The sequence below is a fragment of the Megalops cyprinoides genome, chromosome 1, assembly GCF_013368585.1.
Source record: "Megalops cyprinoides isolate fMegCyp1 chromosome 1, fMegCyp1.pri, whole genome shotgun sequence".
NCBI lineage: Eukaryota > Metazoa > Chordata > Actinopteri > Elopiformes > Megalopidae > Megalops > Megalops cyprinoides.
Window position 1 is genome coordinate 1,885,464 of NC_050583.1, and position 14,537 is coordinate 1,900,000.

Sequence of the window (14,537 nt, forward strand, 5' to 3'; positions counted from 1 at the left end):
ATGTCTGCAGAGCACAGCAGTGGAGCGGAGCCCGACAGCTCTCCCGTGGGCGTGTCCTGGGGTTCGGGGGAGGACGAGGAGACGGGCGTGGACCTGGACCCCGTGCTGCTGTGGGCCCCCAGCGGGCGGAGGCTACTCTCTGGGCTCCTGGGGTTGAACATTGTGCTGCTCGGCGCCGCGCTGGTGGCGGGGCAGGCCTTTAACCCCCAGGGCCTGCGGCACCAGGAGCCCCTGGTCTTCCTCCTGGTGCTGATGAGTCTGAGCGTAGCCTGGATGCTGTGGTACCTCCTCTGGGCCCGGAGGCAGCCAGGTATATCCCCCCACACGGACCACCACGCCGGAGGCATCGCTGTCACAGGTAACCATCACTCTCACACACCTGTACAGCACACTCACACGCAACTCCCCACACACCTGTACAGCACACTCACACACAACTCCCCACACACCTGTACAGCACACTCACACGCAGCTACACTCAGGGGAAACCACTCATATACCTGTACACTACACTCACAGAAAACCACTCATATACCTGTACACTACACTCACAGAAAACATCTCATACACCTGTACACCACAACCACAGGCAACTTATCATATACCTGTACACTGGAAATCTCTCATACACCTTTACACTGAAATCACAGGTTACAGAGTGTTACTTGTGAGTATGGCATATTATGGAAACTGTTCTGATGAAACAGCATTGATTCATGGCAGCACCTAAGAGCCACAGTCCATATTTTTGATTTTTTAATTTGCCTGGATAAAAAATTGAAAGAAAATTGAAAATATTTGACTCATTGGCACCATGGTTATTTAGCTTGGTGGCTATCATGACACATTTTCTAATGTAAAATTCAGATAGATAGATAGATAGATATGTACTTTATTAATCCCAGTGGGAAATTAAGTTATCCAGCTGCTCGCTGACATACAGTACATTCATAATAAAAACCATAATACAACCATTAAAAGTGCGGAAGTGCAAAAAGAATAAATAAATAAATAAATAAACAGATAAAAACAGTGAACAGTACATGGGTAAAGGACACAGTGCATGGGTAAAAAGACTAAAAAGTTAAATGACTAAAAGACTACACAGTGGCACAAATGGTTCAGTCAGTTTCCAGCTGTGCAGTCAGTTTCCAGCATAAATGGAATGAAACAGTGGAATACATCCGGAGGCCTGTTTACACGTAGACTTCAACTGAAGTGGGTTGATGCAACATTTATAACACCTTCATAATCACTGAATAATGCATCATAACTGCTGTCATGAGTATGTATTAAAACCAGTTTAGCAGCAAATTACTTTGTCATTGGTGTCATAGAGCTTATCACTGTGTGCTTTATTACCTTATGTCAGTTTTTATGAAGTGGCTGTAATGTGTGTTTATGTTTATGAAAAGTATCATGGCCATTATTTACAGCTGTGAAGGCTTAATAAGACCCTCTGAAAAGTAAAATGCTGTCGCTGATGCAAATAGAAAATCCCCCCTCCTTCATTAGTAAATATGCACCTTACGATTGTTATCACATACCCTGCTTTTTCTCTTTTTCTCATTGGAGACTTCATAGTCACATGACAAGGATTATTTCGATAGGCTAAACATTTTCTACCAGTGACCATGTTCATGAAGTGAGAGGAAAATGAGGACATTCATCTCTCAGAGGCAATATCTCATACAAAAGGGCTGAGACCTGCAGGAAATTAGGTTTATGGTCTCTTTGAGTAAGCGCCTATCATTGCGGTGGCATTTTTATTTTGATTAGTTGTTTTCTCTGATGAATAATAAGTCGATGATTACCCGAGCCACGGTCCCACCCAGGAGAGAGTTCAGGTCGCTTTCTGTTTGACACTTTCACCTGAAGTCTGTTTTCATTCTGTGAATGAAAATGCTTCACATGAAAAACAAGTGAACATAAAAACATGTTACGCATGTGCAGCCACGCTAATTTCCTCTTGGATATCAAAGAATTAGAATAATGTTTCCCCTAATCATTTGTGTAAGGACTGGTGCCTTAGTGAGCTCAGCTCTGGTTTGTGTCCTTGTGGGGTTTGGTGAGTGTAAAGTTGGGATGCTGCCCCTGCTGTTCACTTCTAGTACAGTACGAGAATAAGGGGATATTACCACTGCCCTCAAGTCAAAGGTCAGCTCAGGATGAGACATGCAACCCAGGCAACAAGACGGATTATCCTTTGGTCCAGTAAAGGGTTTGCCAAAATGCTCAAGTAACACTGCTGGAGTGGTTAAAAAGCGCCATTTTTTTTCTTCCTTAATTTCTTGAATTTCTTCCTGAGCAGCCTTACTTATCCAGGCATATTTGTTTACAAAAAAGTTAAAACGTTGCATATTGTGTAACTTATGTAATCACTTTTGTGGACTCTTTGTGCACCGGAGTAATGGAAATTTTAGGTATGTATGGCATAGAGATATGTGAGCGTGTTACTTCTTACACAACGGCTAGTATTAGAAAAGCCAAGTATTTTCCATTGATATGAATTACCTCCAGTTGAACTGTGTGAAACCAAGTCTAATGTGCTAGTGTTTCAAAATTTTCCCCATTGCAGTGGTCCTGATGGTATGATCTGATTGGCTTACTGAATGGTTGTTTCCATGGCAGTGGTCCTGATGCTGTTTGCAGCCTTCAGTCTCTTGCTGCATGTCTTCAGAATGGGGTATGTCATAATTATGGTGGAGTGCAAGCCGCTGGCCAAAGTCATCTTCCCCTTCATCGAGGCCCCCTTCCTGGCCCTACAGGTGGGGACCTATCACTGCTCCAACAGTCTGTTATATTACCATAATCATCTTCATCATCATCATCATCATCATCATCATCATCATCATTTCCCTGATTTTCTTTACTTACCTGCAGACATACCTGCTCTGGGCTCACTCCAAGGATTGCATTCACAAACACAAGGTCCAGACCAGGTGCGCTTTTCATTTGAAGAAAACATCATGCTGTCTGACAGTCAATTGATCGAAATTATTCAGTTATTGTTACTACTGATGTTCGAGGCATGTAAATACACAAACTGACAAGTATGGGACAGATGTCAGACAAGAATAAGTGATACAGAAACACGCAAATTTCTCCAACAAAAAATACTCCAGTACGGGTCAAGATAGACTACAATTATGCCTAAATACTGTGTGTGTATGTGTGTGTGTTTATGTATGTGCATGCATGTCTGTGTGTGTATTCATGTATGTGTGCATCTGTGCATGTGTGTATGTGTGTGTATCTGCATGTGTGTGTGTGTGTGTGCGTGCATGCGTGTGTGTACGTGCGTGCGTGTGTGCGTGCATGCGTGTGTGTGCGTGTGTGTGTGTGCGTGTGTGTATGTGCGTGTGCGTGCGTGCGTGCGTGTGCGTGCGTGTGTGTGCATGCGTGTGTGTGTGCGTGTGTGTGTGTGCGTGTGTGTATGTGCGTGCGTGCGTGTGCGTGCGTGTGTGTGCGTGCGTGTGTGTGTGCGTGTGTGTACGTGCGTGCGTGCGTGTGCGTGTGTGTACGTGCGTGCGTGCGTGTGCGTGTGTGCGTGTGTGTGTATGTCTCAGGTCGGGCCTGATTCTCACTCTCAGTGCTGACCTGCTGCTCTGGCTGAATGCTGTGACGGAGGACACGGTGCACCAGGAGATCGAGCTGGAGAAGGAGGTCTCCCTCAGCAATTCCTCCCTGCCGGAGAGCGCAGAGGACTCAGGCACGGCCTCACCCCACCCCGGCGCGTGGGCTGCTTAATGACCCAACCAGCCGTCATAAATCAAAGGCCATCATTAATCAATCAAATAAATCAATCAAAATGCATGGCAATAACGCGTTTCTCTAGCAACGGGCCATTTTCTGCTGAGACGTGTTATTAGCAAAAACTATAAAAAGCATCGCACTGTGCAAACGGCTGCACTAATGAGCTGCCTAAGAGCAGCTCCACCCAGCTGGGCCTGCCGCTCCAGCCCTGCTGCGTCCCGCTGCAGAGAGTCATTTACCCCACAGATCACTCACACGCAGCGGGATTCTGCCCAGATCAGCTGAACCCATATCAGTGATAATGTACCTGCCTCATTCTCAGACGAGGAGGAAAGTAGCAGCTACTGTGAAATTAAGTGCTAGAAGTGCCACAAAAATTATGCATTGCACATATTTCATATTCAGATTTTGACTGACTCTATGTGGCAGGCTACATCACAACATTCCTGTTTTTGTTTTTTTTTTTCAGACCTCAGCAACGCCACCTTGTGTCAGTGCAGTGCATCTGCGGCGTGTCTGGCCTTCCGGAAGGGCTACGAGGTGCTGTACCCCTTCAACATCGAGTACTACCTGATGGCGGGGTGCCTGCTGTACGTGATGTGGAAGAACGTGGGGCGGCCGGCGGGGGGCGTGTCTCACGGAGGCCACGCCCGGCGGGTCACCCTGCGCATCGTGCACCGCGGCGGGGTGCTCCTTGGACCCGTGGCCGGCCTGCTAACTCTCCTGGTGGGCGTGGCCATCTTCGCGCTGTACCAGGTGTGGGTGGGCACCCCCCGGCACCGCACCACCGCCTTCGTGGCCTTCTACGGCTACCACCTGGCCGTGGTGCCTGTCATGTCGTTGTGCTCGCTGGCGGGCATGGTGGTGCAGAGGATGGAGAGGCGGGAGCATGATGGCGGGCACAACCCCACCCGCAGCCTGGACGTCCTGCTGCTGGTAGGAGCCGCCCTGGGACAGCTCTCGCTCTCTTACTTCTCGCTGGTGGCCGCCCTGGCCGTCGGGCCTAGCGGGCTGCTGCCGAGCCTGGACCTTTCCTACTCGCTCCTCAGCCTGCTGGAGCTCGTCCTGCAGAACATCTTCATCATCGAGGGCCTCCACCGGCACCCCAGCCGGGAGAGAGGGGCCAGGAGCTCCACACTCGAGGCCAGTCCGTTTTCCCTGCTCTGTTTTAACGTTTTAACTCATTTTTCAGTTTCTGTCTTCGTTCAGGACGCCTGTGGATGAGCCAGGAGTGTTTAGGGGTGGTAAGAGCATGTCTGAGTAACCCTCAGTCATGATGTGATGTGCTGTTTCAGGACACCTGTGCCTGCAGGTGTGATCACCTGGATCACCGCTGTTATAACCTTCAGAAACAGCATTCTGAAATAGAATTATTCCCCTAAATATTCGGCTGTATAAATATGGATATGAGTATCTGCGAGTCATTAACAATGCTCAGTGACAAATGACTGGACTCACAGCTGCATGTGGTCATTAACTTACAGCAGCAAAGGTTCAGCAGTTAAGGTTTATTAAAGAGAGATAAAACCCTAAACAGCACTTTCTGTCTCTGCCCCTGTGCAGAAGAACACCATGGAGGTGGTGGACGGACCCGCAGGAGGCTCTTTACTGAGAAAAAACAAAGTGTCAACATCGCCATCTGTTGACGGAAAAACAGATGACAAAAGTTCACGGGCCAAGAGAGTCACACAGGAGATCTGCGCGTTCCTGATTCTGGCAAATATTATGGTGGGTGAGCTTAGTGCTTCCGTCACTAAACCATGCAAAGAGGGAGGGACTGTTGTCTTCATGATCATAGCGAGTAATGATGAATCAAAAAGGAGTACATTGTTTTTAAGCTAAGTCAGGCATGCATTGTAAAGAGCATTCATTTATGAGCCTGTAGAGAGTGTTGCATGATGGCATTAGCTTGTTGAAACCCTTTATCTTTGCATTTATTGTGAAATCCCCCCCCCCTCCCCAATCTCTCGCAGCTGTGGGTGATCCCCGCCTTTGGTGTGCACCCCCAGTTTGAGAATGGCCTGGGGAAAGAGTTCTACGGGTTCACAGCCTGGTTCATCCTGGTCAACCTGGGCCAGCCACTGGGGGTCTTCTACCGGATGCACTCTGTGGGGGCCCTGATGGAGCTGCTGATCACTGCCTGAACCCCGGGGGGGGGGGCACGGGGACTCCCCCCGGGCTTACAACCGTCTCTCCAAATCGCCTCTGATCTTCCACACAAAACGAAAAGATCTGATCTGAACCTTGAGGGGTCATTTGCAAAGATTGGACACCTGAAGGAACATGTAGCCCTTGAGCTATAAGAAGATTTGCTGCAAAGAACATGTCTCAGATGTAAATTGTATGTTCTGTGTGTTTCAAATAGAACGCCCGATGTGTCCATATGTGAATATTTTAGGTCCCAGGCTTTCCAGTTTTGATGGAGTATGCAGTGTCCCATTTTTCCTCCAGCAGAATTAAATTCTGATCTGAAACTGTAATTTGACACGGTCCATCTTTAGCATGACACATCACCTTTATGAGGGCTTCCGTGTTAGCCTGCAGCCCAACCCCCCTGCCCGCCCCCCGGCTGATGATGTCATAGATGCTGGTCTGAGCTACAGCTCATATCGCTGCATACAGCATAATGGGGTTTGAATAACATGCCCTTTCAAAGAAAACAAAATTGTAAACAGTCTAAATGTAATTCATTTCTCTGTCCATTTCCTTTGATGGCATGGTCATGAGGTCTCTCTCCAGATCCACGTAGGTGTGGTCAGTTACCTTGTGCCAGCTAAGTATAGCGATTCACAGAGCTCAGCTACACACACACACACACACACACACACACATCCATCAGTTGTAATCTCTCAGTAGTAACTGATAACACAAGATTCTTTATTATTTTCAGTTACAAATGTTTTATTTGATAATATACTCTACATATATTTCAAGGGAAAAAAATATTTCATACATGACACACAAAGTAGATTTTTTTTGCATTAGTTTTTTTTTTTGTTTGTCGTTTGCCTGTATAGAGCGGTGTTAACACATTGGCATTGATAATCAGGCATGGCCACACGACATTGTAAGCAGGAAAATAAGCACCTGTGAGAGATGCTAACGTCCCAAAACCGAGATTGAAGGTTGGAGAGATCTCAAAAGTGGCAGCAAACGATTTCCTGGTTTAGGATCCACTGAGATAAATCCCATTCTGAACCGTGTTTAAGGCCTAAACACAGCCGTGTGTCAACACCTGAGGCTGCAACAGGGACCTTCAAAACCACAGCCATGTGACAGTGCAAAAAAGCACAATTAAACAGCGGCGAAAGAAGACAGGACTTCACCCGGCGACAGAAAAGCTGAGGAGTGAAGGAGAATGGGCATGGGCCTTTCTTTTAAAGAGAGAGCTAAAGTGGCCATTTTGAGTGAGCTCATAAACTGCTGCTGAGTAAACATTTAAAGACTAAAGAAAATGAAAACACAAAGAGAGGTCACAGGAGATCATCCACCTATGGCAACAGCTTCAAAATTCATCACCAAAATTCAACAGCACATCTCCCTTCCCACCCTCTCCTTCACTGAGAGAACGAGTGTGCATCAGAACGGCTCAGCCACCAAACGCAGCCAGAGACAGGACCACAGCTGCTCGAGACAGGACCACAGCTGCACGAGACAGGACCACAGCTGCTCGAGACAGGACCACAGCTGCACGAGACAGGACCACAGCTGCTCGAGACAGGAACAGGACCACAGCTGCACGAGACAGGACCACAGCTGCACGAGACAGGACCACAGCTGCTCGAGACAGGAACAGGACCACAGCTGCACGAGACAGGACCACAGCTGCACAAGACAGGACCACAGCTGCTCGAGACAGGAACAGGACCACAGCTGCACGAGACAGGACCACAGCTGCTCGAGACAGGACCACAGCTGCACGAGACAGGACCACAGCTGCTCGAGACAGGACCACAGCTGCTCGAGAGAGGACCACAGCTGCTCGAGACAGGACCACAGCTGCTCGAGACAGGAACAGGACCACAGCTGCTCGAGACAGGACCACAGCTGCACGAGACAGGACCACAGCTGCTCGAGACAGGACCACAGCTGCACGAGACAGGACCACAGCTGCTCGAGACAGGAACAGGACCACAGCTGCACGAGACAGGACCACAGCTGCACAAGACAGGACCACAGCTGCTCGAGACAGGACCACAGCTGCTCGAGACAGGACCACAGCTGCTCGAGACAGGACCACAGCTGCTCGAGACAGGACCACAGCTGCTCGAGACAGGACCACAGCTGCTCGAGACAGCTTTTGAATGCTCAAGCTGGGGAGTATGCAGCAGTCTGAAAGGCCCTGGATGCCAGACCAGGCTGGGATGCCAGACCAGGCTGGGACACAGTGCTCTGTGCCTGGGAAGGTCACCTTCACTGCACCAGTTAAAAAAATCAAGCTACATAAAGAGGTCAAACTAAGAGGTGCTATGGCTAAACACATAATGTAGGCAAAGAACGTTCTATTTTTCACAAGGGATTTCCAAACTACAGCTATGACACAGACCATGGCCCACTCATCACCTGAAAGACCAGGAAGAGTGGCTGGAAGCATTACCTGTTGTGGGTGTTCTGACCTTTAGCTGGCAGCTAATGGCTCCAAATGTAATCCCCGTGTAGTAATGGAGTCCCCCAATTCTCTCTCTCTCCCTCTCTCCCTCCTTCATCTCTCTTTCTCTCCCTCCTTCCTTCATCTCTCTCTCTCCCTCTCTCTCCCTCCTTCATCTCTCTTTCTCTCCCTCCTTCCTTCATCTCTCTCTCTCTCTCTCTCCCTCCTTCATCTCCCCCCCCTCTCTCTCTCTCTCTCTCCTTCCTTCATCTCTCTCTCTCTCCCTCCGCCCATCCACAGGTGAACCTTGGCAGTTTGGCTCAGGGGTTCAGAGAAAGAGCAGCACTACAGTCAGACACAGAGCTCCTCACAGTCAGACACACAGAGCTCCTCACAGTCACACAGAGCTCCTCACAGTCACACAGAGCTCCTCACAGTCAGACACACAGAGCTCCTCACAGTCAGACACACAGAGCTCCTCACAGTCACACAGAGCTCCTCACAGTCACACAGAGCTCCTCACAGTCAGACACACAGAGCTCCTCACAGTCACACAGAGCTCCTCACAGTCACACAGAGCTCCTCACAGTCACACAGAGCTCCTCACAGTCAGACACACAGAGCTCCTCACAGACAGACACAGCGCTCCTCACAGTCACACAGAGCTCCTCACAGTCAGACACACAGAGCTCCTCACAGACACAGCGCTCCTCACAGTCAGACACACAGAGCTCCTCCACAGTCACACAGAGCTCCTCCACAGTCACACAGAGCTCCTCCACAGTCACACAGAGCTCCTCACAGTCACACAGAGCTCCTCACAGTCAGACACACAGAGCTCCTCACAGTCACACAGAGCTCCTCACAGTCACAGAGAGCTCCTCACAGACACACAGAGCTCCTCACAGACAGACACAGCGCTCCTCACAGTCACACAGAGCTCCTCACAGTCAGACACACGGAGCTCCTCACAGACAGACACAGCGCTCCTCACAGTCAGACACACAGAGCTCCTCCACAGTCACACAGAGCTCCTCCACAGTCACACAGAGCTCCTCACAGTCACACAGAGCTCCTCACAGACAGACACAGAGCTCCTCACAGTCAGACACACAGAGCTCCTCACAGTCACACAGAGCTCTTCACAGTCAGACACACAGAGCTCCTCACAGTCAGACACACAGAGCTCCTCCACAGTCACACACAGAGCTCCTCACAGTCAGACACACAGAGCTCCTCACAGTCAGACACACAGAGCTCCTCCACAGTCACACACAGAGCTCCTCACAGTCAGACACACAGAGCTCCTCACAGCCACACAGAGCTCCTCACAGACACACAGAGCTCCTCACAGTCACAGAGCACAGGATGGACACTTTGATGTTCCACAGGGTCCAGAAGCTTATGGCCACTTTAACAATTTTAATAATGATAAAAATAATCATACAAAAAAGAAAAACCCCCCGGTGGAGTCTCAGGCCACGTGAGTCGCTGTGACCCCCCGTCTTCCTCACTCCTCCTCTTCCTCACACAGACTGATGTGGGGGGGTGGGATTCGGAATACGGCCCAGTCCTGCTGCTGTCAGTCACTCTGCTCGGCTCCGCCCCGCTACACCCTCTGAATCTCGAAAAGCCGCACGTCTGTGTCGTACCAAATCGGGGGATCCACGTTACTATGGAGACAGAGCAGAGGAAAAAAAAAATCAGGAAAAATCCACCGAATCAGTTACCGTGCTTATTTTGTGTGACGGCAGCCAATCGCAGCTGTCCCTGAGGAAGCGCTGCGGATGGAAACGCATGCACACCATCATGTTTTAGGGGGCCCTGCTGTGCAGATGCCACACAGCCTGCGCATATCCACTGATCTGCATGGCATGTGGATGGGCCGGTACAGCAGGGACAGTGAACAGGCTGAGCAATCCAGATGAGCTGAAGGTCAGTGAATCTGCGCAGAAACTGCAGCATCTGCACAAGCATGAAGCCCTAAAGCACCATGCCAAAAGAATACAAACACAATCTCACACCGACGTGCACGGCCAGACTGCAGCAGGCCCACAAAAAACCCCACCCAAGTTCAACAGCACATTCGCCAGCTGCTGTATGCAGGAACCCCTAGGCAGGTGCGGCTTCCTTATCTCATTTCAGAGCTGGAAGCACAGCACTCCCACCCACTGCCCATCGCCCATCGCCCTCTGACCTCTGACCTCTGACCCCTGACTCACCGCAGGTAAATCACGCCCCACATGTATGTGCGGAACCACATGGCGGTGCCGGCGTTGGCCTGGTACTTCCGGATAAGGATGGGGTGCGGGACGGGAAGGAGGCCCACCAGCGTTCCGTGCTGGAGGAACTTCAGGATCTCCGACTCGTCCGTCAGGCCCCTGGGGGAGGGACAGCGGGACACGGGTCACGGCCCTGCCTGAGGGTTTCAGTTCCCTCTGACACATCACCCCGCAATGGGACGTCTTTCTGTGTGTTAGGGACGTCTCTCTCTGCATGTTAGGGACGTCTCTCCTGCGTGTTAGGGACGTCTCTCTCTGTGTGTTAGGGACATCTCTCTCTCTGTGTTAGGGATGTCTCTCTCTGTGTGTTAGGGACATCTCTCTCCCTCTCTGTTAGGGACGTCTCTCTCTCTCTCTCTCTCTCTGTTAGGGACGTCTCTCTCTCTCTCTGTGTTAGGGACGTCTCTCTCTGTCTCTGTTAGGGACGTCTCTCTCTCTCTCTCTCTCTGTTAGGGACGTCTCTCTCTCTCTGTTAGGGACGTCTCTCTCTCTCTCTGTGTGTTAGGGACGTCTCTCTCTCTGTGTGTTAGGGACGTCTCTCTCTCTCTCTCTCTCTGTGTTAGGGACGTCTCTCTCTCTCTCTGTGTTAGGGACGTCTCTCTCTGTCTCTGTTAGGGACGTCTCTCTCTCTCTCTCTCTCTGTTAGGGACGTCTCTCTCTCTCTGTTAGGGACGTCTCTCTCTCTCTGTGTGTTAGGGACGTCTCTCTCTGTCTCTGTTAGGGACGTCTCTCTCTCTCTCTCTCTCTGTTAGGGACGTCTCTCTCTCTCTGTTAGGGACGTCTCTCTCTCTCTCTGTGTTAGGGACGTCTCTCTCTGTCTCTGTTAGGGACGTCTCTCTCTCTCTCCCTCTCTGTTAGGGACGTCTCTCTCTCTCTCTCTCTCTCTCTCTCTCTCTCTCTGTTAGGGACGTCTCTCTCTCTGTGTGTTAGGGACGTCTCTCTCTCTCTCTCTCTCTGTGTTAGGGACGTCTCTCTCTCTCTCTGTGTTAGGGACGTCTCTCTCTGCATGTTAGGGACGTCTCTCCTGCGTGTTAGGGACGTCTCTCCTGCGTGTTAGGGACGTCTCTCTCTCTGTGTTAGGGACGTCTCTCCTGCGTGTTAGGGACGTCTCTCTCTCTGTGTTAGGGATGTCTCTCTCTCTCTGTGTTAGGGATGTCTCTCTCTGTGTGTTAGGGACATCTCTCTCCCTCTCTGTTAGGGACGTCTCTCTCTCTCTCTCTCTCTGTTAGGGACGTCTCTCTCTGTGTTAGGGACGTCTCTCTCTCTCTGTGTGTTAGGGACGTCTCTCTCTCTCTCTGTTAGGGACGTCTCTCTCTCTCTCTCTGTGTTAGGGACGTCTCTCTCTCTGTGTTAGGGACGTCTCTCTCTCTCTCTCTGTGTTAGGGACGTCTCTCTCTCTCTCTCTGTGTTAGGGACGTCTCTCTCTCTCTCTGTGTTAGGGACGTCTCTCTCTCTCTCTGTGTTAGGGACGTCTCTCTCTCTCTGTGTTAGGGACGTCTCTGTCTGTGTTAGGGACGTCTCTCTCTCTCTCTTAGGGACGTCTCTCTCTCTCTCTGTTAGGGACGTCTCTCTCTGTGTGTTAGGGACGTCTCTGTCTCTCTCTGTGTTAGGGACGTCTCTCTCTCTCTCTCTCTCTCTCTCTCTGTGTTAGGGACGTCTCTCTCTCTCTCTCTGTGTGTTAGGGACGTCTCTCTCTCTGTGTGTTAGGGAGGTCTCTCTCTCTCTCTCTCTGTGTTAGGGACGTCTCTCTCTGTGTTAGGGGAGACGCAGTGTCTCACTTGTCGATGCAGATCTTCTCCACCTGGGGAACCAGCACCTGCAGCAGACGCATGATGGTCTGCAGAGGAAGCTTACTCTTCCAGGAGAGCACCTGCCCGAGAGAACGAGAGAGGACAGGTCAGAGTTTACCTGAGAGAGGGGGACAGAGGACAGGTTACACTTTGGCCGACGGTGGGAGAGAGGAGGCAGGTAAGAATCTATCAGAGACAAGCAGGCAGAGGGTGGCAGGTTTGAGTCACTACACGTCATTCTCCAGCTGTCCCAGATGGGAGTTCCCTTCCCGCGTGAGAGGGATCTGCTCACCCAGTCTGGCGTGGGCGTCCACACGGTGGCCGACGACGTGCTGGACAGCCGCTTCCTCTCCGTCTCCGTCTCCGTGTAAAAGACGTCCTGAAAGGAGGGGACACTGCCGTCACTCACTCTGCTGCTGAGCCCTGCCGCTACACAGCACAGCCCAAACACACGCCAACACCCGCATTCTAACCACACGTACCTCTAAAGCCGCCCACCTCACAAGGGCATGTCCTTCCCAACAAGGGTTAGCTCCTCCTATAAATACAAGTAACCCCTCCCACACACAGGTATCCCCTCCGATGAACACATACAGCCCCTCCCATACAACAGTCACTCCTCCCACACAAACTTGTAAAACCTTTCATACATACTGGAAACTCCTCCAACGTAAACATACCTCCTCCCATTCATTAGTAACTCCTCCCACTAAATTTACAGTGAAGGAGGTGGAGTATTCTGTCAGACAGCTAGCAGGACACAGCGCTGAAATGCAGGTAAACACAGGTAAAGACATGCTGACAGCTTCCCTGAGGGGCTGCTGTAAAAACCGGGCCGTCTTATCGGGGGGGCTGGGGGGGTTAGCCCGTCACAGCTCGAGCCGGGCTCTCCTGTTCGCCTCTGCTTGTACCTCGTTGTCCCTCCCCGAGTTGGACTCGGTGTCGCTGGCACCGGCGGCGCAGCTGTGGTCCGACGGGGTCTGCGGAGAGTCCTTCTGCTGGACGGAGACCATGGTGCCATCCTCGGACACCTGCGACTTCTCCGTCAGCTTGTCGATGGCTGCGGGGGGACAGCGAGGGCAACACAGCTTCACCACAACAGGGGATGTCAGTCAAGCTAAAGTCACATTCAGCCAGGAACCACTCCGCACTTCCACACTGACCACAAATCTGCTTCCAGAAAGGATGGAGAACCGTGACCTCGTGGGAGGGTTGGAACACTAACAGTGTGGATCTTTCATTCATTTAAACCCTGAGCATTTCATATGAACAGCTGAACTCCACAGTAGACAGCTATACCGGAACATCACCTGTGTGTGGAGCAGAGGACTTTGAGGATCGCTACCTGCAGACTGCTGTAAGACACTGACAGGTGTGGGAGGGGGTGTGTACCTGGCGTGGCCGCCAGGCTGGTTTTGAGCGTGCCCGGCTCGGCGGGGATGGCGGGGTGGGAGCCCTCCATGGAAACCGTCTCCTGGGAGGCGGTGCGGGAGATGCCCCCCGGCGACTTCCTCTTCCTCTGCAGGGCCTTCTGGATGGAGGCGGCGTCGGACGGCAGGTTGGCCAGCTGGTGGAAGACGCTACGCTTGCGGATGATGGCGTACACCAGGTTGCAGTTACCTGTGGGAGGGGCGAAGGAGAGCACCTGTTACGTCACCGTCTCCGGCAAACCAAAACGCTGAGCACAACACAGACCTGATTTTACCTGCGCTCAGAAAAGCTCCTCAAAAGCCAACACTGGAACAAGGCTTTGAGTTTATTTATTGAGCATTTGTATTCAGATTCATATTAAAAACAGGCCATTATGAGCACAGCTGCACTGTAGCACTAATGATGCTCGATCCCATTGGGAAAATACTGGAAGAGACAAGGCTTCACCACAGCCTGGCAGAGGGTGACGTAAAGACCGGAGCTTGGATACTAACTGACGAAATTTAGGTTAAGTGGCCTGGTCAAAGCAATGACAACAGCGCCTTACTTGCGGACTGAAACCGCTACACTCTGGGACTAAACCCCAAGCACTACTGTTCGCTACCCTACAGAGGCCTGTTTTGGGTCTGAGCCCGTGACTCGGACAGCCTCACCGTCGAACTGGTACTGGATGATGTTGTTGAAGACCTC

General features: G+C 51.0%; 2 protein-coding genes across 2 annotated transcripts in view; one reads left to right on the top strand and one right to left on the bottom strand.

The window, feature by feature from the left end:
• LOC118781163 (proton channel OTOP3-like) lies at positions 1 to 6,118 on the top strand. The gene is made up of 8 exons (XM_036534077.1): positions 1 to 358; positions 2,632 to 2,768; positions 2,884 to 2,942; positions 3,570 to 3,712; positions 4,226 to 4,903; positions 5,052 to 5,068; positions 5,320 to 5,484; positions 5,730 to 6,118. Exons 1-8 carry the CDS (start codon positions 1 to 3, stop codon positions 5,898 to 5,900), a joined length of 1,728 nt encoding a protein of 575 aa, XP_036389970.1. The 3' UTR covers positions 5,901 to 6,118.
• Positions 6,119 to 9,756: 3,638 nt separating this feature from the next.
• Positions 9,757 to 14,537, bottom strand: part of LOC118779987 (protein HID1-like) — a 21,298-nt gene continuing 16,517 nt past the window's right edge. Inside the window, exons 13-19 of the mRNA XM_036532372.1 lie at positions 14,501 to 14,537; positions 13,809 to 14,036; positions 13,328 to 13,476; positions 12,709 to 12,795; positions 12,405 to 12,496; positions 10,567 to 10,725; positions 9,757 to 10,017 (exon numbers count right to left, since the gene is read on the bottom strand). The exon at positions 14,501 to 14,537 is cut by the window's right edge and continues 128 nt beyond it. Of these exons, the coding sequence (XP_036388265.1) occupies positions 9,954 to 10,017; positions 10,567 to 10,725; positions 12,405 to 12,496; positions 12,709 to 12,795; positions 13,328 to 13,476; positions 13,809 to 14,036; positions 14,501 to 14,537 (816 nt within the window). The 3' untranslated portion in view covers positions 9,757 to 9,953. The remainder of the gene's footprint in view (positions 10,018 to 10,566; positions 10,726 to 12,404; positions 12,497 to 12,708; positions 12,796 to 13,327; positions 13,477 to 13,808; positions 14,037 to 14,500) is intronic.